This window comes from Hypanus sabinus, chromosome 13, assembly GCF_030144855.1.
Source record: "Hypanus sabinus isolate sHypSab1 chromosome 13, sHypSab1.hap1, whole genome shotgun sequence".
NCBI classification, from domain to species: Eukaryota; Metazoa; Chordata; class Chondrichthyes; order Myliobatiformes; family Dasyatidae; genus Hypanus; species Hypanus sabinus.
This window is the reverse complement of record NC_082718.1, coordinates 42,527,943-42,555,772: the sequence shown is the minus strand read 5'-3', so window position 1 is coordinate 42,555,772 and position 27,830 is coordinate 42,527,943. Positions and strand designations below refer to the sequence as shown.

Here is a 27,830-nt window from a genome sequence, read left to right as displayed (position 1 = left end):
AAGGCACCTGAACTGCTACTACTTGTCCCACTCCCATTAGAGAAGAGGCTATGTATCAATGCCAGGACCACCAGACTCAGATCACAATTGCTTTCCCCAAGCAGTAAGGCTGATTAACACCACCACCACCCACTAACCCACCTCTCCACACCACCAACCATCACTGCTTTATAATTTCTTGTCAGTCACCTTATGTACATACAATCAATCTGTGTATCTAAGCTTTCTTTTGTATTTATATTCATTGTGTTTATTATTAATATTGTGCTCTTTATCTTATTGTGTGTTTTTGTGCTGTAACAAATCAAGACTAACAATTATTTCAGTTTCCTTTATACTTGTGTACTGGACATTACATTAAACAGTCTTGAATCAAACATACGGGGCACAAATGGGTTAATCCTAGAGGAGAAGTGATGCTAAATTAGTGCAAATATCAAACGTTATGAAAATTATTTGCTCAGCACTTGATATGAGCAAAATATTGCATATCCATAAAATTATACTGAACAGGAAATCATGTCAAATGAAACTGCAGGGCCAGCATTTTCTGTCAGCATGCAATGAAACACCACAGTGTAAGTTTAACAACATGGCTTTTAGATGAATTGTGCTGTCAATTCTATTTCCCATGCAGAGCATATTGAACTATGTTACTTTTCTGGATCAAGTAGATATTGAGCTGAGCAGAAATCATGGTTTGAATGTGCAGTGAGTGTTGGCCCTCAAGAGAGCGTCAGATTAGCACTGCATGAAGTTATGCTAAGGTTCTAAATGTAAATATCACATCATTATTAAGTTTCATTGCCAATACTGTAGGTACTTTAAACATCTGTACAAACACAGCTTTAGCTAATCAAGTATATTGTGTTTGGAAGCATTTTTCCATAGGATGATTAAATGCAATTTTTAATTCATTCACAGGCGTGTTAGTGACAGGCCAATCCATATTGTCCAGTGCTCAAGTGTTTTGGAACTGAATACTTAGATTTCATCCTTTAACAGCTGAGCAGAAGGAATGGCTCATAAGCAATCTTTGCTAAGCCACAGTCTATGACACTGTCCTCCACCAACTAGCAACATAGGATCTATTACTAATGAGGAAATATTTTATAATAGAAAGTGGCTATAAACAGTACAATACTGCAAACACTGTGCCTAAGGATGTTATACCAAACTGCTGACATAATGGTGTATGTTCCTGTTGCATGCACAATTCAGTCACCAAACTGCATGTATCAGTGTAGATGCCAAAAAGACAACAGATACGATACCTTTATTAGACACAAGGCGGCAAAATCCAGGTGAGCTTTCAGCAAAGTAAGAAACCAGCAGAATTAACAGAGAACTAAAAAGTTTCCCATCTGAACCACTCACAGATTATTTTCAAACTAATTTCAAACATCCCATTAAGCTTTGCCAAAAATAATATTTAGCTGGCAACACTTGTTTCCATAATCCACACCTGCCACTCAGTGCTGCTATATGTCTATTGTTGTAATTCCTTACAAGTGTTCAAACATCTGCAGGGGCAAGTGAACAGCATTCACATCACATGCCGACTTGAGGCCTGGTTACATTTTGTCTTTATTGCCACTTATATATGCTGGGTCAATAAAGACCTTGTTCTTGATCAGGAGAGCTTCTAAAGTCAGACAGTGACTTTTACTTAATCATCATCTTACTTCTAGTTATCATACAGCAAGCCTTAAATAAAGTTTTCTGCAAATTCTGGTTAAGTAATAACTTACCACTGAAAAAAAATAAAAGAATAATTGATTGTATAATAACATGAATTAAAAGAATTGATTTTGAAAGATCATACAGCACATAATTTCAACTAATTCCAACTTCCTTACACAAGCAACTCCTGTAGAGTCCACAACTTCCTTTACAAACTTCAGTTCTGCCCCATAAGCAGCTACTTTTCTCCACTATTGCAGGATATCACTACAATTGTGAACAGTTTCACAATCCCAGGAACACAACCCAGTCATTGCAGCATATGCCAATCCGTGGAGAGGATCCTGTAGTAAACAGAGTATTCAGAACTGGGAAGAGAGGAAAGGGAGGAGGATGAAGCGTGGGTCAGGGGAGCACAGGAAATCTAGAAAGAAATACTTTCAGAGGCACCATCAGTACTAATCTCCTCCTGGTACAGTGTCTCACAGGCCAAGTGTCTCCATTAACATCCAAAAAGCTCAACACGACTGAGGACAGAGCAGGTATTTTATCAGCATCTCATCCACATCCTAAACCTTCACATCCTCTGAAATGCTCTTAGAAGACAGCACAATGGTAGAACAAAAGGAATTTAAAGGGATGCCAATCAGATGGGCTTCTGTGGCCTGGGTGATATTAATTATCATAGTCATCATTACAAAGATCAACTGTTTAGATTTATAAATTTCAGATTATTAATTTAATTTTAATTCCTCATGCATCGTGATGTGATTTGAACTTGAATCTCTGGATTATTAGTATGATCATGTAAACACTGTGCCATCACTCTACCCTACAGATTTTTATGGTACTTACATTGATATTCATGGCATTTTTTAAAAATATTGATTACTTGTGTTAATTACCTGTTGATTGGCACACAGTATGAAATTGAAGCTCTTGACTAAAGCCATTAAAAGCAATTCCACTAGAAAATATTTCAAATGAATCAATGAATGTGTGAATAGAATACTGGGAAGAAATTCTCGTCATAAGATTAAAATCCTGCTATTAATTCTGAAACCCCAAACATGTGAATTTCTTTAATTAAGCACATTTCAGCTGAAAAATTATAATACCACATATTTGCCTCACTGATACACTATTTAACATGATTTCTACATGCTTCGCAAAATTTTTGAGTTAAATGTGGCTCTTATTTGCCTTGTTAACCAAAGAAGATCTTACAAGCAATTATCTGCAAGGTGTTTGTCATCCAATGCAAAGTCATCCTTTATCTTATGCAGAGAAACTGATGGTTTTTGACGCAGCTAGCCACCAGTGACTGTAGGTGGGAACAGAACCCCTCAGCATTCATCCAACAAATCCCTTTTCACTCAGCTTCTACGGACTTAAAAATGAGACCCGACAAGCATGAACCTATCCCACCATCACTGAAGATGTATTTGTTTGCAAGTTATTAAGCTATACCAAAATTCAGACTTTTTCCTATTGAATATTTATGTTTAAAGTACATCACCAACATTTAATATGGGAAATATTATTTGCTACAATTTTGCTCTTTGTACACATTAGCTATTTTCCATTCCTATATTATGATACTGAATCATTCTTTTGCAAATCTTTACAATGAGGTGGCTATTATACATCAAAGTTAGTGAGGATTATAAATTTCTTTGGGATATGCAAGTTTTCCATCAGAACCACCATGACTTCCATTAAGATTTTACCTCTGTGATTTTCCAATTTTTCTCTGAATTAATAACATCTTAGAACGGATTATTTGTTATCACAACTTCCCAAGAGCTGTACTTTTCGGTTGAGAATATTATTTATGGCACAGGAGATGAGAAGAATTTAATTTCCATCTATCCCAAAGTTCTATGTCCTAACTTACTTGCAATTTTGGTTTGGCATAGTTTAAAAGATTTTTCTTACATTCCTGATCTTTAATATTTCACTTTTTCTCTTGATATTGTATCCAAGTGACATGTAGGATGTGCTCATCTGGCTCAAAGCATTCTATTGAATTATTATTGATATTTTATTAGAAATAAAGAATCCTGTTACTACCCTTTTTTTTCTTAATTTCTAACAGGGGAGAATTAAGGAGAAATGCAGTGAGATCACAATGATAAAAAAAAGAAAACTTCCATTGATAAAGCATTACCAGAACCAATAAAAATATTCCTAATGCTTCACATTTTCTGTGACCTAGTGTATACTTACAGTCAGACACAGCAGTCATTTAATAAAGAACAGGCCAAAGAATATCAACAGTATCTGATAAATCTGATACAATGAAATGGGATCTTAGGCAACCATGATTTCCCTGAGCTGGCTTGGATGTTTTGGGGTACACATAAAAGAGTCTTCACGAGGTTATATGTGGTTTGAATAAGATGTTTTCTAGAAACTCTTTGAAAACTGCCCTTAAAACTTAACTCTTTCAGCCTTATCTATCCTAAATTTTCCTTTGTGGATCAGTACCAAATTTTTCTGATAATCCTTGGTGAAACACTTTGAGACGTTTTATCCTGTAAAAATTAAACCATCTGTGAAGCCCTGGAATGGCATTCTCTTATTTCTGCACACCATCCTCTTTTAGTGTATAATTTATTTTTAATATACCAGTGGTGCTAGAAAGTTTGTGAACCCTGAGAATTTTCTCTACTTCTGCATAAATATGACCTAAAATGTGATCAGATCTTCATGTAAGTCCTTAAACTAGATAAAGAGAACACAAACACATTATACTTATTCATTTATTTATTGAGAAAAATTATCCAACATTACATGGATTTGTGGGAAAAAGTATGTGAACCTTTGCTTTCAGTAACTGGTGTGATCCCCTTGTACAGCAATACCTTCAACCAAACCTTTCCTGTAAATGTTGATCAGTCCTGCATGTTGGCTTGGAGGAATTTTAGGCCATTCTTCCTTATAAAACTGCTTCAGCTCTGAGATGTTGGTGGCCTTCCTTACACCAACTGCTTGCTTCAGGTCCTAATACAATATTTCTATAGGATTAATGTCAGTACTTTGACTTCGCCATTCCAAAATATGAATTTTCATCTTGTTAAACCATTCTCTTGTCTTTCGGCTCACTGTCTTGTTGCATTATCCAACATAATAAACTTCAGGTGACAGACTGCTATCCTGACATTCTCCTGTAAAATATCTTAATACAATTTTGAATTCATTGTTTTTGCAACAACTGTAAGCTGCCCAGGCCCTGAGGCAGCAAAGCAGCCCCAAACCATGATGTTCTTTCCACCTTGCTTCACAGTTGGGATGAGGTTTTGTTGTTGGTGTGCAGTGCCCTTTTTCCTCCAAACATAGCAACGTGCATTTCTGCCAAAAAGTTCAACTTTTGTCTCATCTGTCCACAGAACATTGCCCCAGAGCATTGTGGAACATCCAAGTGGTCTTTTGCAAACTTGAGACATGCAGCAATTTTTTTTTTCAGACAGCAGTGGTTTGCTCTGTGGTGCATGAACACCATTCTTGTTCAGTGTATTTCTTACAGTGGACACATGAACAGAGACTTTAGCAAGTTCTACAGATTTCTGCAGTTCTTTTGCTGTTACCCTTGGGTTCTTTATCACCTCCTTCAGTATTCCACATTGTACTCTTGGTGTGATCTTTGCAGGATACCCACTCCTAGGGAGAGTAGCAACAGTACTGAATTTCCTCCATTTGTAGACAATTTCTCTTACTGTGGACTGATGAACACACAGGTCTGTAGAAATGCTTTTGTAGCCTTTCCCAGCCTCTGAAAGGGTGTTTTGATTGAGTATGGTGCACACAGACAGATCCTTCTTGAGAAGAACAGGCTCTGTTAGTAACCTTACTTTGTGTGTCTTTTTTATAGAGCAGGGCACCTCTACAACCCACACCGTCAAAATTATCTCATTGATTGGAGCACCTGACTCCAAACAGCTTTTCTAAAGGCATTACCCCAGAGGTTCACATACTTAATACAAATACATATAATACTGGATCATTTTTCTCAATAAGTAAATGAACAAGTATGTTTTTTTTGTGTTATTTATTTAACTGGGTTCTCTTTTTTCTAGTTTTAGGACTTATGTGAAGATCTAATCACATTTTAGGTCATAGTTGTGCAGAAAAAGAAAATTCTACAGGGTTCACAAACTTTCTAGCATCACTATGTTTTTCTTGTGAATGTTGTGTATCTGATGCTACATACTTGTTGCAAGTAGATGCAAACAAACATATACTTGTACGTCTGACAATAAACTCAACATCAATTTAGTTTGCGGAGATCTGGCATGACATCTATCTAAAACTTTGACAAACTTCTATGGTTGTGTAGTGGTTTATTGTTTGGCTACACATCCTTGAATGGAAAATTCTACACATTTGAACTTTGATAATATATTTATTTTGATACTTCGATATAAATTTCACAAAATAATGTTCTTAAGTATTGCTGTTGTGATACAGACTTGATTCCTTGATTCTCTGTTATGAAGCAAGCCTCTGAGATAAAGTCACATACTATTTAGATGTTAGGTAGATTTAAAAGATCTGATTAGGGCTCCAAATAAACTGGTGATGACACATCAGCATGATGGGTAAAATAAAGAATGTGCCTGCATGATTTCCATCTCTATCTAACACTGAACCAACACGTTAATGAATAGGAACTCCCTTATAAAATCTGATCGGAGTCTGATAAAATTTTGTTATCTAGCAAGAAATATACAATATTGAACTACAAAGTGATATTGCATCACAGGGATCAGAATGTTAACGGTTTCAGAATCATAATCAGAACAGCTTTATTAACACTGACATATGCTGTGAAATTTGTTGTTTCCCACCAACAGTACAGTGCAATACATTAAAAAAATACAAGTTCCAATAAGAATATATATTCAAAAAATTTAAAAAGTAGTGCAAACAGAGAGCAAAATAATGAGGTACTTTTCACAGGTTCATGGGAATTCTAACACTTTCTGGAATGCTGTTTTTCAAAAGGAAGACAAGAATGATAAAAGGGTATAATTTGTCAGTATTCAGTGCTGATACTGTGAATGAAGCCAGGTGAGGTGAAACTTTCTCAAATTTTGATTAAATCTGTTACGGCTGAAGCTTCTATGGAAATTTCCAATACAATAATACATTCTCCATCCCGTGACTACTTCTCGGTAAGCAAGATATGGAGGAGTTTATTAGACATTAACCAAATTAACCTCAAAACCTGCTAAAATTATTGTAGGTTTCATGTGTCATACCTCAAGCCTATTAACACACAATTAATGTATAATAAAGCCACCTTGGGTATAGCTGCAGGTCAACCGTTTATAATCCGGTACCAATGGGACCCGAGGAGTGCCAGATTAGTGAAAATGCCAAATTACAGAAGGATCACATTAAGCAACAGCTAACTGCCTCATCATACCTTTAAAATATCATTTAAATCAGTACAAGTTAGATAATAATGAAACAGAAATATTAAATATCAAGTGAAATTTTAATAAAGTAATATACTGTACAGGCATAGATAAAATAAAAGGTACAAGTAAATGTACAAGAATAAACTTATACAGAACAGTTGAGCACTTCTGCTTCTAAAGTGAGACATTTAATATACCTTTGGGTAAAGTTACACGTCTACAAGTGTGGGGTTGTCAGGATCATCAACATTTTTATCTTGAAAAATGAGTGAAACATCAGAAATTGGTGCGGAAACTGGCACAACAGTTTCTTCAAAAACTGTTGATGTTGATGGCAGCACTTCTGGGTGAGCAGAAGCAGAAGTTGGAGAAAGGAGGTCTTCTATATGATATATTCCACGCGACTGCCAGGTGGCCAGGGATTTGGCGCTGTGCTCTTCCCTCTTCACTCACAGTTACTGAGGGAATCCTTGTTAGTTTCTTTTCCTCCACTTAGTAATATGCTTAATTTCAGTGGGTCGCCACATCTGATCTGAGGTCATAGGCAGAAGATAACGGAGCACCAGCCGGGCAATGCCGGAGGGTAGTGTGCGACTGCCGGCAGGCAGGTGAGAAGACGGACCAACCCAGTGCGCGACAGCTCCCCCGCCGCTGGCAGGTGAGACAGGCAGGGGCCAGGTGGCTGCGCCTCACACAAATGATATTAATAAATGCAGGAAAACAAGCAGAAATCACCTGTCTGTGCTTACAAGAGCACACCAACACATCCAGCGCAACCACAACAATGCACACCAGATTGGTATGGTGTCCCGGGAAGTTTGAAATTACAGATGAGCGGAAAATTTGAAATCAGTGCCAGATTATTGAAGGAACCGGATTACAGGTAGTCGGATTAGTGAAGGTCGAACTGTACTATCTAAATTGTACACATATCACGCATAGGTCAAAAAAACAGTTCTGTTCCATTCACCTCACATTATCATTGAACATACCCTGCTCGAAACATTGCAAGTTTGTTTATGAGAACAGAATCAATCAAAATGACAAGCTTATTGCCCAGTCAAAAAAAAACTGCATTTGCTTTTCCTGAACAAATAAATCCCTCATTTCCAATATTACCTGTGGCTTAATCATCTGATGGAAAATGTCTTCTAAAAATTATAAACGCGTGTTTAACAAGTTTTTGTAGTTAGTCCTAATCCTTGAACAAAAACTATCATGAATATGTGATTTGAATTTGACATTTAATTATTTTAGATCAATTTTCAACAAGAAATTGAGTTCACCAGTCAATTACTATCTTGGTAATCTATTTACCTTCTAATATTGTGGCTTTGATCCCACACTAGGAGCTAAACTAATAACCTGAAGTGACAAATTCAGTGCTTGGCGTCTATCTGTCTCGAAGGTCAATGGGTGATAGAATATAGAACATGAAAATCTACAGCATATTACAGGCCCTTCAGCCCACAATGTTGTGTCGACCAAGTAACCTACTCTAGAAACTGCCTAGAATTACCTTACTGCATAGCCCTCTATTTTTCTAAGCTCTATTTACCTATCTAAGAGCATCTTAAAAGACCCTATCATATCCGCCTTCACCACTGTCGCCGGCAGCTCATTCCACGCACCCACCACTCTCTATGTGAAAAACTCACCCCTGACATCCCTCCTGTACCTACTTCCACAAGCATCTTAAAACTGTGCTCCCTCGTATCAGCCATTTCAGCCCTGGGAAAAATTCTCTGGCTATCCACACAATCAACGCCTCTCATCATCTTATACACCTCTGTCAGGTCACCTCTCATCCTCCGTCGCTCCAGGAGAAAAGGCCAAGTTCACTCAAGCTATTCTCATAAGCCATGCTCTCCAATCCAGGCAACATCCCTGTAAATCTCTGCACCCTTCCTACGGTATCCACATCCTTCCTGTTGTGAGGTGACCAGAACTGAACACAGTATTCCAAGTGGGGTCTGACCAAGGTCTTATATAGCTGCAACATTACCTCATGGCTCTTGAACTCAACAGCTGATGAATGCCAATATACCACATGCCTTCCTAACAACACTGTCAACTTGCACAACAGCATTAAGTGTCCTATCAAAACAGAGCCCAAGATCTCTTTAATCCTCCACACTGCCAAGAGCCTTACAATTAATACAATATTCTGCCTTCAAATTTGACCTACCAAACTGAACCACTTCACTCTTATCATCAACACAAGCTTGGGTGGAAGGTATGGAGATCCTGAGATGCCCGGTTGTTAAGATCCCCTTCTCGACCTCACCAGTGTAGTCCAAAGGAAAGCTTATGAAGCAATATGGTTGGCACCAGCTGCCAGAAGCGCACTCAGTGGTGTCTAGCCACCTTAGGGGCTCTACTCAGGATTTGCTGTCTGGGTTTATCTCATAGCCTCCATCTCTCCTGAGGCTGCCCACAAGGCAAAGTGGGGCTATTTACCCATAGCTGGGGACCTGGTTCATGAGCACCAGGGTGTGTCCACACACCGATGGGCCTACGTGCTATGTGTGCACACAAATTAATGCTGCACAAACAGAGTGCTCTTTTACTATAAACACAGCTTGCTGGCTAAGCCTTCAACCAAAATCCTCACTAACTGTTCCAATGACTCAGACTGACTGTAAAACCTGTTCATAGTGAAAGATGGTTCGAATATATGGACAGCCTCACTCCCACTATGACCAATACTCAAAATAAGCTAAAGTTGTTATTTGTCTCATTGTGTTTTGTGTAAATAAAATATCCATCATATTATTTCCACCTAATAACATTCAAAATAATGAACTGTACTAAAAAGCAGGTTACGGAAACCAAGATAAGTTAAAAGATGCCAGATGTTTTCCGTGTCCTGTGCTGCAAAATTTGCAGATAACACTGTTTTTGCAATAATATTCATGTTGCAAGGATTTATCCACAAAGGTCCGGATTGTCCAGAGATGGAACTAACTGAAAAAAAAACAAAACAAAGAAGTTGAAGGTTGAGATGGAAAGCTCATGATCTGGTATGAAAAGTGTTCTCCAGCCTCGTCCCAAAAGGAGAATGCAAGACATGTAAATAGTACAGAAGGTAATCATAAGGACAATAACTGGATCAGACACTGCACAGAAATACATCGATAAACAAATATAGTGTGCAAATGCGAATAGTTCCCAAGTAGTTGTTCCGATTTCTAATTTGAGAGGAGACTTGATATACACAAAAATGAGTGGTATAGACAAGGTAAATGCAAGTAGATTATTTCCACTGAGGTTGGGTGAGACTACAACTAGAGGTCATGGGTTAAAAGGGAAAGGTGAAATGTTTAAGGGGAGCATGAGGGACAACTTCTTCACTCAGAAGGTGGTGAGTGTGTAGAATAATGCCAGTTTGATTTCAACATTTAAGAGAAATTTGGAGAGGTACATGGATGGGAGGAGAATGGAAAGCTAAAGTCTGGATGAAGGTCGATGAGACTAGGCAGATTAATCATTCAACTTGGACTAGATGCTGTAGTGCTCTATGACTATGACTCTATGATTTCAGCTATTGTGATACTGCAATTTTAAGCAATATAGTGCATCCACCTCATCCTTTTACCAATGAAAATATTTCAACATTCTAAAATCAACTGCAAATTCAAAAATTTACCAGGTGATGATGACTCTTGAAAAGCACACTGCATTTGCTATAAAGGAAATCAATCAATAGCATAAATTGTTATACATTCTATAAAGCAGACAATTAATGAAAGAAAGCCTAGACCTGAAGAATCCATTTAACACACAAGGCTAATAATCCAATCCAATCATCAGACTACAACAATCACTTGGGGCATCCAAATGCAGAGACACAAAACTATGCTTCACAGAAAATATAATGTTGTCCATTTGAGGGAGATAATTCAACTTGCAACCAACATAAACAAGATTTAAACTTCACTGAAAGGATACCTATAAGATTTTCTTTGTTAAAATCTTAAAATTAAATTCTGTTCTGCAACCTCAAAGGTTAGTTCACAAAAAACAGTTTTGGCATCCGATATCATAGCATTCAAACGGTTAGAAAATGAGAAGATTGCAAACCAGTCTGCACCTCTCAGTGCTTTATATTTTTAAACTAAGAAGCAAGCCTACCTGCTCATTTACTCGTGAATGGGAAGGCCCATGATGGATTAGAATTTTTACAATGTCCATGTCTCCCTTCCAAGCAGCCAAGTGGAGTGGAAAGCAGCCCTTGTTATCTGCAACATTGGTGGAGGCCTCGTACTGAAGAAGCTTCAGAACGACATCCCTGCGAGAGACGAGTCAAAATAGAGACAACATCAATGATCTAAAATGGGACAGAAGTAAGTCTGAAAGAGCCCCTGAATCTGAACAGATGCAAAGTCTACGATTATCACTTCTGAAGAAAAAATTATAATTTTTGCTTTTCTCTTGCAAGTTTTTACCCAGAATTAATTCACGCTAAGCACTGTGGATGTGACCCAATACAGTAACAATAAATCAGGCAACATCATATCGATGACACATATTGGGTGGCAAAATGTAAGAGATCTATACTGATAAAAGTGAAGCAAAATGTTGCAGATCCTGGAAATACTCAACAGGTCAGCCACTACATGCAGAGAAGAAAAATCAAGTTAGCATTTTGGATGGAGGACTTTTCAAAGTACCGACAAAACACTATTAAGCTGAAACTTCAACTGTTTCTTTCTTAAAAATATCACCTTATTTGCCACCACAGGGCTATGTGCTAAGCCCACAGCTCTACTCTCTGTTCATACGACTGCACGGCCAAACACCTGAGAAATCACATTTCCACCAATGACATGGCAGCGGTGGGGCTCATCACCGACAACAATGAGATGGCCTACAGAGAGGATGGGGAAGAGCTCAAGGTCTGGTGCCAAACAAATAACCTCTTCCTCAATGTCAGTAAGACGCAGAAGATGGTTATCAACTTCAGAAGGACTCACACCACCACGACTCCCTCTACATCAGTGGTGCAGCAGTGGAAACTGCTGGGAGTGCAGATCGCACAGAAACTCTCATGGTCCCAGAACACAACCGACACAGTCAGGGAAGCTCATCAACGTCTCTACTTTCAGAGGAGGTGGAAGAGAGCTGGACCTTGCACATTCATACTCTTATCATTTTGCAGATGCACAGTAGGGAGCATCACAGCTTGGAAAAGAAATTGCACTGCAGCGAACGGGAAAGCTCTTCAACAGCCAGTCAAAACTGCCCAACACATCTCTGGTGCCAGCCCATCCTTTATCAAGGACCTACGTACAGAAATGTGCAACAAACATCATGAAAGATCCCACTCACCCTGCTGATGGACTGTTTGTCTCGCTCAGGAAGAAGTTTAGATAACATCCATGCCAGGACCACCCAACTCAAAAGGAGATACTTTCTCCAAGCAGTAAGGCTCACCACTACTTTAATTTTCCTGTCAGCATCACCTTACGTACAGACACTACTGTGCCCAGTGTCACTTTATGGACATGCATTCAATCTATTTATACAAGTTCATAGGCTATGTTGTGTATTTATATTTATCGTGTTTTTTAAAAAATATATTGTGTTCTTTATCTGTTCGTTGTGCTTCATTGGATCTGGAACAACAATTATTTTGTTCTCCTTGATACTTATGTACTGGAAATGTACTGGAATACTCAATCCTGACTAGTCCAAATTGTCATGATTCCATCTTTGATAATACAATATCAGTGAAACAGACTGTATTGATGGCTGGCCAATGGGTCCACAGAGAAGTGTGCACATTAGTGCGTGTTGGACATCTATGCCTGTACCGTGCAATGCAGGTCAGAGAGCACTGGAGATCGGAGGCAGGCTCACCTACTCTCATATTCTATCCGTGGACTTGCCTTTCAATGCAGAGGGGGTTCCCTAATAATATGAGTAGAATGGCCAGAAACAGATTTATCTGGCCTCAGAACTTTACTGTATGTCAAGCATTTCAGTACATAATACAAAGCCATTCAAAAGAACAGAGGATTATTACAAACAGAAACAGGAATAGACCAGTTATCTCTTTGTGTTTGTACCACCAATTAAATTATGGCTGATCTTTAAAGAGATCGCTTAGAGAAACAAGGTAATGTCAATAAGTGGCTACATTTTGTATGCAGCTCCAAAGGACTCACCAAATATTACGATTTAGGACCACGACAGCTGAGATCCACAGTCACAGCCATGGGTACTGCAGTAAGCAACATTGTTTTAAGACGCTTAAATAGTCTATCGATTCTCAAAACTGGCAAACCCCAGAAAGTAGACCAAGGTCACGAGTGCAGTTCCCCTTTAAAGAAAAAACTGAAGCACAGGTGTGCTGGGCTGCAGGGATAATTTAAACACAGAGGCCTTAGACCCCCCCCCCCCCACTCCCAACTATCCTGCTGGCGAACGTACGGTCTCTGGAACATAAAACTGAAGACCTCAGAGCAAGATTACAGTACTAGAGGGACATAATGAACTGCTGTCGTACTTTGCTTCACAGAAACATGGCTCACCCCCGTCTTTTAGGATGCAGCACTGCAGCCTGCTAGCTTCACCATTCACCACCAAGACAGGATATCTGAGTCTTTTAAAGGTAGAGGAGGTGGGCTATTCTATATGATAACTCATTGTGGTACACAGACGTGGCGGTTCTGTCTAAATCCTGCTCACCTGACCTGGAACGTATAGCGGTCAAGTGACATGTTTTATCCGCCGTTATCCTGGTCAAAATCAGGCAGGCACTGGAGAAGCTCAGCACTGTGTCCAGTAGTCACAAGACCTTCCCTATTGTTGTTGGGGATTTCAACCAGCCAATTTGGATAAGTCTCTGAACAACTACTGCTGGTCAATGAATTAACATTCGATGCTTTGGGCCGAGACCCTGGTTGCTCTGATGAAGGGTCTCGGCCATAAACATCAACTATTTATTCCTTTCCATAGTTGCTGTCTGACCGCCAGAGTTCCTCCAGCATTTTATATGTGTTATACTCAATAACAGATGTCCACACCCTCCTGGGTCAAGTATTCCAAGATGTATTCATTTTCTTGTCTAGTTAGAAAATGCTAACCTTAAAAATGTAAATTAAGATGCGTGACCTGTTTGATATTATTTCAATTACTATTAATTCTTTAATGAGCTTACATTAACTGATTGTTTCTAAGAGAATTTATTACATTTTACTTTTTTTAATTACCTATTGTTTTTCAACTGTTTCTAAATACCTCTTGAAATAGAGATTCGTTTTATTTGTCACATATTGAAAGCAGACAGTGAAATATGCCGCTTACATCAAATCAAGTCAGCAAGGGTCGCGCTGGGCAGCCAGCAAACGTAACCATGTTTCAGCGCTAACGTAGCATGTCCACAACTCACTAACTCTAACCTTACGTGCTTGGGTTGTGAGAGGAAACCGGATCACCCACAGCACACCCATACGGTCACAGGTACAACGTACAAACTCCTTGCAGACAGCAGTGAACTGAACCCTGATCTTACAGCTAATGCTGTGAAGTGTTGTGCTAGCTGACACGTGACTGTGCCGCCCCTCGGATTATGAGATGTATTTTAAAATAAGGAAAGGGCTTCTTGGCAGCTTGAGTCATTGCAAGACCATTGGGACAACCTGAGATAGAGCCACTACTTGCGAAATAACAAGGCAGTGTGATCCCTAAGTTATTGGGAGCAACTACACCTGAAGGTTAGGGTGGTCAGGTGGTTAGTGTGGGAGATGGGACAACTGAGAATGGGTCGAGTCGAGCCCTATATGGCCAAGGATCCATGGAATGCTGTCTGCAAATGCCAAAGGAATGTAAAATAAAGAGAGACAGCGGTATGAACAAAAATAAGTAACAGATCAAAGGTTGACTTATGGAATTCTAAAAACTCCCCACAAATCAGATAACAAGGAATGCAACCACTTCACTAATTTTGTTGCCAAGACCAACCAGAGTTGTTTGGATAGTTTTAACCGCACTTTACTAAATGCAAGCAGAGGAACACTTCACATAAATTCTAACTGGCTGCATAACTAATTAGCTGGTTGGGGGGGGGGGTGCTACTGCACAGGAGCGAAATAAACTGCAGAGAGTTGTAAACAGTTCCATCATGGGCACCAGCCTCTGTAGTATCTAGGACATTGTCAAGGAGTTATGCCCCAAAAAGTTGGCATCCATCATTAAGGTCCCCATCAACCAGGACATGCCTTGATCTCATTGCTACAATCAGGGAGTAAGTAATACAGCAGCCTGAAGGCACACACTCAACAATTCAGGAACAGCTTCTTTCCCTCTGCCATTAGATTTCTGAATGATCATTGAACCCATGAACACAACATCACTACTTTTTTATTTCTATCTTTGTACTTCTTATTTAACTATTTTATATAAATATATGCTTACTGAAATTCACATCTTTTCTATTTTCATGTATTGCATTGTATTGTTGCCACAAAGACAAAAAGAAAATCCCTTCCCCCATCAGCCTACACTGAGAGCAACAAGGAGTTGGTGTGAGCAGTCTCAATGCCAGGTTTATAAAATTCCTCAGGCAGTACTCTTCATGTTACAAATGTGAAAGAGGTATTTTGATTTTTTTGAACATGAGAAATAATTCCAACTCAACAAGTGGGATCATTTCCTGGTTTTCCATTCACTCTTTTCCCAGTAATATCCTGGCTGCCCCCTCTCCCAGTTTCACCAATCACCTGCCACCCTGTACTACCTTCTCCCCTCCACCACTTTCTTAGTCTCGCTCCTTTCCCCTTCCTTTCCAGTCCGCAAGAAGCATCTTGGCCCGAAACATCAACTGTTTACTCTTTTCCACAGATGTTGCCTGATCTGCTGAGTTCCTCCAACATTTTGTGTGTTGCCAACTTCAGATACTAATAATGGATACATCTGTTGCAAAAAGTGCTTTTACCTACCATCTGCTAAATAGAAAAAAATGTGATATGTGATACGTAAATTTAAATAAAATCTCTTTCAGTTCTATATTACGTCAATAAATCTCTCTCACATCATCCATAGCAGGACATAATGAATACAATATAATATTCACCACAATTCATTAGCAATCAAAAACCAAAATCAAACGAATATCCACTTAGAATAAGATCCAGTAATGATTATTGGTTACTGTCCGCTGACCCCTACTGGGAAATTAGTTTATGTGCACAGAAGGTGAAGATAAGTTTGGATAATTTATTATATGCCAAACATTTTAATTCCTCTTCCCAATCCCATCCCAAGATATCAGTCTATGGCCTCCTCTTGTGCCAATATGAGGCTGCTTCAGGATGGAGCAGCAGCGCCTTATATTCCGTCTGGGTAGCCTCCAATCTGATGGCACTAATAACAATTCCTCCTCACAGTAAAAAAAATGATTTTTCCCTCTTCTTCTATTCCCCACTCTAGCCTCTTATCTCTTCTTTCCTGCTTATCATCTCCCCTGGGTCCCCTCCTCCTCCCATTTCTCCTATGGTCCACTCTTCTGTCCTATCAGATTCCTTCCTCTCCAACCCTTTACCTTTCCTACCCACCTGGCTACACCTGTCATCTTCTAGCTATCCTCCTTCCCCTCTCCCCTTCTTTTTTATTCTGGAGTCTTTCCCCTTCCTTTCCAGTCTTGAAGAAGGGTCTTGGTTCGAAATATCAATTAATTTCCATAGGTGCTGTCTGACCTGCCGAGCTCCTCCAACATTTTGTGTGTGCTGCTTTGGATTTCCAGCATCTGCAGAATTTTTCAAGTTTATTATAAACCTAGTGTAATAAAGATCAGATAAAGAAAATGTTGTGGTTTGGGATATTTTTGGAAAAGAAATTAGGATTTAAAAGCAAAATGAATTCTCCTTCAGTTACCAAAACACTGAAATGAAAGGGATCTGCTTCCTCCATCAACATGACACAATTGGTAAGTTGTTGGGCTATCTCACTCATGAAATTCCCAATTCAGAATTGTTCTGGGGGCCAGTTTCAACTCAAAGCCTCTTACAAAAGTAGCAACATTCTGAATTACTCCAAGGAAATCTTGATCCATAACCTCTCAAGATGAAAGAGGAACACTTGGAATGGCAGTGAGAGACTCAAGGAAGCTAGAATCCCATTTCTGTATTGGCAGAGAAATTAAACATAGAAACAGATTTACAAACAGTCAGGTTCAGCAAAAGCTAGCACACTGGTCAGAAGTTGGATGCTTCTTTGTTATTTCCAATAGCTGCAATGTGAATTCACCAGTAGCCCCTTGCAGCCCTGCTTTCCACAGGGATAATTCTCATCCCTCTCCATCCATCCCTCCCTGTCCCAGACATTTCTCTCCACACCTCAGGAGAAGCAACATCTTTCCCTACACCTCACCCCTCACCAGCTTCCAGGAACCTAAACAACTGTTCCAGGCAACTCCTCCAATCTCATCTGATATATTTGGCGCTCTCGATGTTGCCGCCTCGACATCGGCAAGATCAACTGCAAACCGTGTGACCCCTTCGCTAAGCACCTGTTTCCTGTCCATGATGGCAATCTTGAGCTCCCAACTGCCAGCTATTTTATCTCCTCTCTCCATTCCCACATGGACCTGTCTGTCTCAGCCTCCCCCACCGTTGATACTATGAAAATAGGGATGTGGGTAACCTGAATTTGGTAGAAAGATTTGGTAAAGTAGATTTTGATAGCCTCAGGTTGTCGATTACCCAGGTGGAATATGAGTTGCTGTTTCTCTGGCTTTGTTTGCTCTCACCTTGTCAGACAGACAGGTCCACGTGGGAATGGAGAGAGGAGTTAAAATAGCTTGCAGCTGGAAGCTCAAAATCCCTTACTCTCTCATTCTAATCCACCAGGCCCTCTCACAAAACCTCTTTCCGAAACCATCCTCTGTCCCTTCCCCTATCTCGTCTATTCCCCTATCACCCACACACTCAACTTGCTGGGTCCCATATGCTCTCCCCTTACTGTTGCCATCTTCCCACCATCCCCTCCTTCCTTTCTTATCAGATTCCTTAATCTATATCCCATGGTAATCTCCACTAATCATCTCCGAGCCAATTTCACTGTCTCCATTCTTTCCTCTGCCACTGGGCTCCAGCTGACCATCAACCTCGCCTCACCAGAATCTCCCTTTCACTTGCTCGCTCCTGCCTCAACCAGCCCCTCATCTTTCTATACTGGCCAACTTCCTGTTATGGTACAGGGACTCAATCTGAAACAAGAATCATCAGATCCACAAATGCTGTCTGACTTTCTGAGTTCCTCCTGCAGTCTTTTGCTATTGATCAGATATTGGATCATGACTATCCTTTACAATATTGTAAAACATCCAAACTTTTAAAAGAATGGTAAGCAACACCAGTAATTGAGTCATTGAGAAGTCCAGCAAGGAAACGGGCCTTTTGGTGCACAAGTCCACAATAACCATCAAGCACCCATGTTTACGCTAATCCCACCCACCATAACCCAGCTGGTGGCATAGTGGCATCAGCGCTGGACTTCGGGGCAACAGGTCCCGAGTTTGACTCCAGCCAGCTCCCATTAAGAGCTGGTGATCTCTTAAAAAAAAACTCACCCAGCAAAAGGCAAACACTGCTGATTTTCCATGTACGCGATTTTCTAACATGTCAGAGTGGCGTGGAAGGAAATTGTCTGCTACCTGGAAAAAATTCCAGATGCAACATACCTACAGTAACCCATTTTGTTTTTTCTCATTCCCATCAATTCTCACCTGGGTTCCTCATCCCCATGAGGAACAACTTACAACAAATAGTTAGCCCACCAACCTGCATATTTTTGGGATGTAGTTGGACAATGGCCCAACCAGAAGAAAACAATGCAGCCAGAGGGAGAACATGCAAAATTTCCACTAGGTCAGGATTGAATCCAGATCATTGAAGCTGTGAGTCAGCAGTTCCACCAACCGTGAGCCAAATTTTTGACAAAAACATTGTAAGCCATTTCACCAATCCAATAAATGGACCATAGAACATTACAGCACAGAAACAGGCCCTTCTTGGCTGTGCCGAACCATTTTGCTGCCTAGTCCCACTGACCTGCACCTGGACCATATCCCTCCATACCCCTCTCATTCATGTACCTGTCCCAAGTTTTTCTTAAATGTTAAAAGTGAGCCCGCATTTACCACTTCATCTGGCAGCTCATTCCACATTCCCACCACTCTCTGTGTGAAGAAGCCCCCCCCCCCCCATGTTCCCTTTAAACTTCTCCCTCTTCACCCTTAAACTAATATCTCCAACACCCAGGACTGAATAAATTCCAAATTGTCAGAATCAGAATCAGGTTTATTATTACTGGCATGTGTTGTGAAAGTGTGTTAGATTGGTCCACATAAACTCTGTATATACCAGGCCATTTGAAATGATGTCCCTTTAAATGTAAGTTAGTCCTTAAAAGCATTTCACTCAATTTGACTGATCCAATTATTCAAGCTTTACAGTTTTTACATAATGTGCTGAGTTATTCAGTAAGGAAGTTTGGCACTTCCACTTAACTATATAAATTAGCATTATCAGGTAGGCACCTCATGACCTACTGCAGCTCTGTTTAATATATTCAACCTTCTTCTACAATGCAACTTGAAAAGACTAACAGGTGTTTCAATGCAGAGGGAAAAAGCAAATTAACCTATTTGCTTGAGGTCAAGTGCAGGGAATTAGTGCTTAACCAAGCCATAACACTGTTGTAGCCAGTGGTAATAGTGGCATCCACACCAGACTTTGAGGCGAGTGGTCCGGGTTCAAATCCGGCTAACTCCTTGCACATTTTTCATCTGTGCTAGGTTGAGTGTCGAGTTAGCAATTCCGCCCCATTAAAAAAAAGACAAAAATGTTAATGGAACAGCAAGGCGCACCACAAGGTACAGAAAGGAATAAAAACAACAAGCTATAACATTAATACTGTTGCCTACCTCCATGTAAATTAAATAATTGAATTGATGTTTCTAACATTACACTTGACATCCTGAATACTTCTGGGTGTACCTTGTGGATTTTGGGCCGTTGATAATGAAAATCAACATGAAATTTCCCTATCACATACCACTTTTTTTAAAAATTGCCCATATTTGTTATTTTAATTCATAACTCATCAGAATAATTGATGACAAGATTAAGGAAGGCATTTTTGCCAGTCCACAATTGAAACAGGCCATCAGTGATAGGCAATTTGAAGTACTTCTAGTAGGACTGGAGAAAATTGCATGGAAGGCATTCAAGGATGTTGTTGAAAATGTTCTTGGCAACTACAGAGCACTAAAGTAAGTGCAACTGGTTGACAATATGCCGCACATTCAAAACCATGAAGTGCAACATATCACTAAGGGTTCATTTTCACTACTCCCATTCAGATTTCTTCCCTGCAAATCTTGGCACTGTCAGTGGCGAACATGGTGGAAAGTTCCATCAGGACATTGCGGTCATGGAGAAACGGTATCTGGGCAACTGGAATCCATCAATGCTAGCTGATTATTGTTGGACACTTAAGCAAGAAGCCTCAGAGACGGAGTACAAATGAAAATCATCAACAAAGCATTTTTAGCTCAGTTGAACTATTGCAAAGCATCAGCACCATTATGCAATTAAACATAGTATGTTCAATTAAAGTTAATTTCTTGTTTCTCCAGATTCCTACGTGATACAAGTAGTCTGAAGTTATACGTGTTCAACTTCAATAAATCATAAACAAAAAAAATTCCGAGGAAGCAACAATTTCAAAAAATATTGTCCAGTGTTACTTTATGCTTTGAAAGCAGTATGACGTTCCAATCATCCTTGAAACAATATCTTATACATTACAACATATGCCCAACCAAGTGTAAAAAGCCATCAAGTTAAGTTCCTTTTGGACTGGGGCAGTTACATTTCAGATTGTTTCAACAACAAAAGTAACTATGCACAGTCTAAAAACAAAATACATGTGCTTCAGATAGAGGATTTCACTCAACACCTTCTGCTTCAGCCTCAACAGCATTTATACCACCATGGGAGAACTGGGTTAATGCCAGCTAATCAAATCTCACGACTAATCCAGGCGGGTGGTAGAGGAGGTCTTAACAAGGATGTACCATCCTGGTGAAGTTCTTTGGCTACAGTATAATCATATCTCAAGAAAATTAAATAAAGCACAATGAGAAGTTTTAAAATAAATCATTTACTGCTTTTGATGATATTCAGAAAAGATATTCACCAGTTTATCATGTAGTAAAAAAAACATAACACTGACTATTTATCTCAGCCAAATATTTTAATAGAAAAATGTTCAGACTTTAATCACACTCAACTTGGAAGCAGTTAAAAGAAACTGGATTTAATACTTCATGTTAAAATCCAAATGGGCACGTTTTGTTACAATTCAGAGGGTAGCTAAGTAATTTTCAATAGATGAGATAATGGCAGTTCCAGTATTTTCGAAGTATATGGATGAGACTTTATTTCTAGCATGAAGCAGTGTAACTTGTGACTCTCACGTCTCACCCCACTGCAGATCTCTGCACATTAATAGGAACTAGTTTAAAAAGGATTCCTGCTATCTGGGGCCAAAAGGAAACATTCAGATTGGCAGATCTTGTACTTCATCTTCTCAGAGGAACATGAGAGTTCATTTTCCAGGAATCCACACAAAATGTAGACTGCTGACATAAATGTAGTCAGCAAAGTTCAATGCAGATACAAGCAGGATGGAACGACAATTGTCAAGCTAGTCAATAAAAAAAGATCAACTTCAAATAGATGGGAACATTATAGAAGTTTGCTCAGTCTCAGCATTTTCATACCATGGAATCTGAAGTGTTAGCTGTAACCCCACTAATTAAAATCTGATTGAGATTACTGTAATAGGCGCCACAGTAGTGTAGTGGTTTCTACAACGCTATTATAGATCGGGGCGTTGGAGGTCAGAGTTCAATTCTGGCGTCCTCTGTAAGTAGTCTCAGTACATCCTTCTCATGGATAGTGGTCCTCCGCTATCCTCCCACAGATCAAAGACATACTGGGTAGGATAACTGGTCATTATAATTTGTCCTGTGATTAGGTTAGAGCTAGTAAAAGCGTTATTAAGCAGGCAATAGCCTCAATTCTATTACAATCATGCATAAACCAATTACCTCTTAAAATTGAAGCCCTGAGGCAGTGATGCAGCAATCTACTGAATCTGATGTAGTGTAGCAGCTTGGGTTTAGGTATGGATGCTGTTGGAGGTTGATAGCTGCTTTCTCTGTTTAGGTAGTCTCTCAAAATGGAGGATGATTAGCCTCCACTCTAGTTCTGTAAGTCCTGAGGTGACAGATCAACCCAGTGTGGGGCCTTGCTCACATTACCCAATAATGTGCAAGAAGAAATGCAATGCCTATGACTCATGGACTTTAGTCTCCATTCCAAGCGTTCCTTCTTCACTACAAGAGGTTATGGAGCAAGAATTCTCAGAAGTTACAGGGATTTTTGCAGGACGCTTTGAATGCAACTTTGAAGATACAGCTCTGTCTAGTTGCAAGAGCATCCCTTTTGGGTGTCAGTGAATGGTACTGCCTGCCCAACAGAGACAACAGAGTCTAATTATGCCCTTGTTGCTAAAGACGTTGCCTAAAAATGATGAAAAAAAATTATTTAAAAAATGATGAGAAAATGGCAGCGCGACTGCAGCGCACACGGCCACTCCGGGAATGAATATCTGTTATCTGTAAGTAGGGGCCGTGCACAATCCTGATTTGTTGGGGACAGACGTGAGAAGCACGGAGGAACATCTGGTGAAACTTCTGACATGCCTGTTTCACTGCCACTGCTACTGTGCGATCGAGAAATCTCCGGAGAGGAAGGTCCTGAATCCTCGGCTTTGCCTGTTGCTTGGTAGCCAAGGCCGAGGTTGAAGTGCTCGGCAGAGATGGTGCTCGGTGCTTGGTGTCAGAGGGCTGGTCGGAGGCTCGAAGTTTTTCGGACGGACCCAGAGTTTGCTGTGGTCGGATGCTTCCAGAGGCTGCATCGGGAAGCTTTGCGGCGCTGGAGGTTCATGGCAGGAAGAGTTTTTCTTACTTCTACCATCTACGTGAGATGATGGGCTATCGAGGACTTTGAGACTTTCTTTTACCGTGTCCATGGTCTGCCCTTATCAAATTATGGCATTGCTTTGCACTGTTTTAACTATATGTTATAATTATGTGGTTTTTGTAAGTTAGTCTTGGTCTGTCTTGTGTTTTTGTGATATACTGGAAGAACATTGTATCATTTCTTAATGCATGCATTACTGTTATGATCCCAGACCCCTCCTTTGTGAGAATCGCAAGAGCACTAGTTGAGGGGGGGTCAGTAGACCCAGGAAGTGGGAGAGAGAGATGTGCTGAATAGACACAGGAAATGGGAGAGAGAGAGACGTGCCGAATATCGCGTTCCACCGGGATACAAAATAAGGCGACATTGACGATTGTCTCAGGGAGACCACATGTAAAGCCCTCGGGCAAAGTGGGCTGGTTGAGAGAGAGATTGCATCATCCCAACCTGATTGACACCTGCGTCCCCGTGAGGAAGTATAAAGGAGGGTCTGGGGGGGGGGGAAGCCCCTTCAGACGCACCAAGAAGACACGATAGCGATCCCGTCGTAGCAGGAGGCCATTTTGAAGGAAGCCACGTGCGTTAGATTCCGGGCCTGGAATCTGTGGCTGGAATCACGGAAAACCGCTTTTAACTAACATCGGAGGGGAGCCTGCTCCCGATTCAACGGATTTGCTTCATAAAGACCCGGGCAAGTTTTCCTTTTCTCACCAATCTCTCTCTCTCTGTCCAACACGTGAAACCCAGCGATTCCCAAAAGGCTGAAGCCTGCAGACTTCTGAGTGACTTTTATATTTCCAACGGACAATATATTATCCCCTAGACAACAGTAGAGCTCACTTCTTAATGATGATTATTACTATACCCGCGCTTTAGATTGAGTATTGACTACGTATATTACCTGAATGTTTGTATTAACCTTACTTTTGTGCCCCTTTATAAATAAAACCGTTTGAAAATAGTGCCATCAGACTTCAACGGACCTCTCTGTCTTTGCTGGTAAGTGATCCAGTTACGGGATACGTAACATTACTAAATGACAATAAACGAGGACTGATTGAGTGTCCTCACAATCTAAAAGGGAACAATGACATAGGTTTGACCATCTGTCACATACCGAAAATGATAGCACATTGGGGAGCCACTTCCAAGCCGCTGCTTTCTCTAAGTTTAGTCATGGATTAGTAAATCCCTCCTGAGAGGCAGGTTGTGAATCTCATTGTGTTAATCACTGAGTTAGAACACAACTGTGGACCTTCCCAAGCAAGATGAGAACACAATGTACTGGAGAAGGCTAAAGAACTTACTAGGAAATCTATCAAACAGTGCAATCTCGCAGGCACATCCAGAACTCTTTCTGTGTAAGATTTTAATTGTGTTGTTCTAATTGTAAATTCAGAATCTGATTTGTAAACATGATAGCAATAGAAAGCTTTGCAAACACTGGATCTCTGAACTGTCCGGAAGACACTCAGGCCCCCTGAACACGACATTACTATTGTGCTTGGTACACCCGATGCAGACTCCCCTACATTGGTGAGGCCCCTCGTAAACTGGGAGGGACACTTCATTGAGCACCTCCGCACCAGCCGCAGTTTCCGGTGGCCAAACATTTTAGTTCCAATTCCCATTCTTGTTAAGATGTGTCAATCCATGGTCTCCTCTTGTGCCAAAATAAGGCCACCCTTGGGGTGGAGGAACAATACATTATATTCCGTCTGGGTAGCCTCCAACCTGATGGCGTGAATATCGATTTCTCCTTCCAGTAAGCAAATTTCCACACCTACCTCTATTCCACACTGGCCTCTTACCTCTTCTCACCTATCTATCACCTCCCCTAGGTATCCCTCCTCCTACCCTCTCTCCTGTGGTCCACTCCCTTCTCCCATCAGATTCTTTCTTCTCCAGCCTTTGACCTTTCCCACCCAGTTGGCTTTACCTATCACCTTCCAACAAGCCTCCTTTCCCTCTTTTTATTCCAGTATCTTTCCCTCTTCCTTCTCAGCCCTGAAGGGAAGGGTCTCAGCCCAAAACGCCGACTTTCGATAGATGCTGCCTGACCTGCTGAGTTCCTCCAGCATTTTGTCTGCGCTGCTTTAAAAAATTCTCTAATTTTGTATTTTATTCTCTCAAAATGGACAAACCATATCATGTCTACATTATCAGAAGAACTAACAGTGGTTTGCTGAAAAATATTCAGCCATATGGTCTATATTAAGCTCCTTAAATACTATAGCTATAAGAGTTGGTCGAAAAGCTAGCTCGGTCCCACCCCAAGGCTTTCGTGCCTTCTGTGCGCTAAAACTCAGAAGTCTTGGAATAATTTCTACTTGCCCAATAAATGCAGCTCCCTCAGCACTAAATAAAATGATTAATATCTAGGATAAATCTATTAATCAGATTCACACTCCAACCTTCAGCACTGAATATCCATTACTTCACCAATGGCATTTTAGAAGCTGAAAGGTGTGTTTGAGGGAAAATGAAGCCCTTGTTTAACAATGTATAGAACATAAAAGAGTACAGCATGGGAACAGACCCATTGACCCACAATGTCTCTGCCAAAAACAATAACAAATTAAACGAAGTCCCTTCTGTCTGCCTGTGCCCCACATCCCTCCATTTCCTGCACCTTTGTGTGTCTATCTAAAAGCCTTTTAAGCCCCACTATTTCTGCTTCCACTGCTCTGCTTGGCAGCCTATTCCACACACCATGTAAAAATAACATGTCCTGCACATCTCCTTTAAACTTTCCTCCTCTCACCTTCGATGTATGTCCTCAAGTATTTCATGTTTCTATCCTGAGAAAAGATTCTGACCGACTCTCTTAATTATGTCTCTCATAATTTTGGAAATGTTATCTGCTCTCTGACTCTCCAGAGAAATCAACCCCAAGTTTGTCCAAACTTTCCCTTGAGCTAATACCCCCTCATCAAGACAGCATCCTGGTAAACTAATTCTGCACCCTTTCCAAAGTTTCCACCTCCTTCCTGGGATGACCAGAAATATACACAAAACACCAATGACTTTCTTTTCACTGTTATATCAATACCCTGACCCACTGTAGCAAGCATTTATAGAGACCTTCTTTACCACCCTATCTACAGTATTCTACAAAATTCTTAGGCACATTTGTAGAGCTAGGGTGCCTAAGACATCTGCACAGTATTGCATTTGTCAACATGCAGCAGAGAGCAAGTTTATAAGTCTGGTGGGAGTAAAAGATGTTGGGAACGGTGAGGGTGGAGTGCTTCAGGATGGGCAGGGACAGGTGGCAGGGGTGGGGTTGCAGACACTCCCAGCCCTGAGACATCAGCAAGGCCAATTGGCTTATTGATCATTGCAAAATGTCTCTCTGGTGCATCCCGCTCCCTCCCTTCTCCCTTCCCCCTTTCCTAACCATGATTCCCTCTTCCCTGCCCCCTTCCCACCCCTAGTCCACAAGAGAGATCCATATCAGAATCAGCTCATGTCATCACTTACATGTCATGAAATTTGTTTGTTTTGCAGCAGTATTACAGTGCAATATATAAAATTACTACGGTACCATGCAAAAATCTTAGGCACTCTAGCTATATAATGGTGACTAAGACTTCTGCACAGTACCGTATATGCATGGCCACTTTCAGAGTGTGATGGATGTGTACTCCAAGATCCCTCTGTACATCAATGCTGTGAAGGATCCTGCCATTAGCTATGTATTTTCCCCTCACATTTGACCACCCAAAGTATAAACTTAGCTGAATTAAACCCTATCTTATCTTATTGTTTATCAATTAAACTATAGTTAGCCATTGGGAGAGATTAAGCTTTGCATTTGCAGGAAACAGCTGTGTCAGGCATTCTGGAAAATTGCTATTCTTTCAATGTTTCCAGACACAGTTGGAACTCGGTCAACATAGAAACCCTTCCACAAAGTAGTGAATCACTACTGTTTATAGAGATTGATGTAGTTAATCTTACTTGAAATTGTTGTCATGCTTACTTATTTCAGAAGAATGCAAAATTAGCTGAAACTATTTACTGATTTGTTTGCACTAATATTTCATTCGGTTATTTGTTATTACTGGAGTCAACAAAGAAAGCAACATATCCTGATGTTCACAAGTGCTTTGTTGCTTGCAGATGAGTAACAAGGAATAGGGCCACATCTGTGGTACATCTTCATTCCATGAAAAGAAAATATTTGTCTGCCCTATTTTCCCTCTTTTGAGTGGTTGGGGATTTAATTCAATATTTGAAAATATATGTAGTAGAGTCTGTCACTTTAATAGTCAATTAAACAAGTCTGTGGCTATCTTGTAAATTCATATTGGGCACTAAGTGGATACTTCAAAGAAACTGATTTCTAGTATGCTAGCCTTGGACTAGTGCATTGGCTGATGCCTGTTACTGAATAATAAAAAACATCTGCTCAGGAAGGAGGTTGAGAATGCATTCGGGTTGTACCGTATTCCTCAGAAAACGTTAGCTTCTATTAAATCAACTCTTGCAACATTTCAGGAGTTGGCATTTGATATTTAGTTATCTTAATGACTGATTGAGAATGATTGTTCATATTTGTGACTGGTTGAAGGAGCAGAGATCACAGATTCAAAAGGTGAAAGTAATGACAGGGCAAAAAGAATGTGATTTTAGATCTTGATTTGCTCAGTAGATG

At 40.3% G+C, this 27,830-nt stretch overlaps 1 protein-coding gene across 10 annotated transcripts in view; it reads right to left on the bottom strand.

Annotated features, from left to right (window-relative positions):
- The window catches only part of anks1b (ankyrin repeat and sterile alpha motif domain containing 1B), an 864,202-nt gene that overhangs the window by 564,269 nt on the left and 272,103 nt on the right, over nt 1-27,830 (bottom strand). For all 10 annotated transcript variants that reach the window (XM_059987507.1, XM_059987513.1, XM_059987511.1 and 7 more), the window contains one exon: nt 11,244-11,400. In XM_059987507.1, coding sequence (XP_059843490.1) covers nt 11,244-11,400 — 157 coding nt within the window. The remainder of the gene's footprint in view (nt 1-11,243; nt 11,401-27,830) is intronic.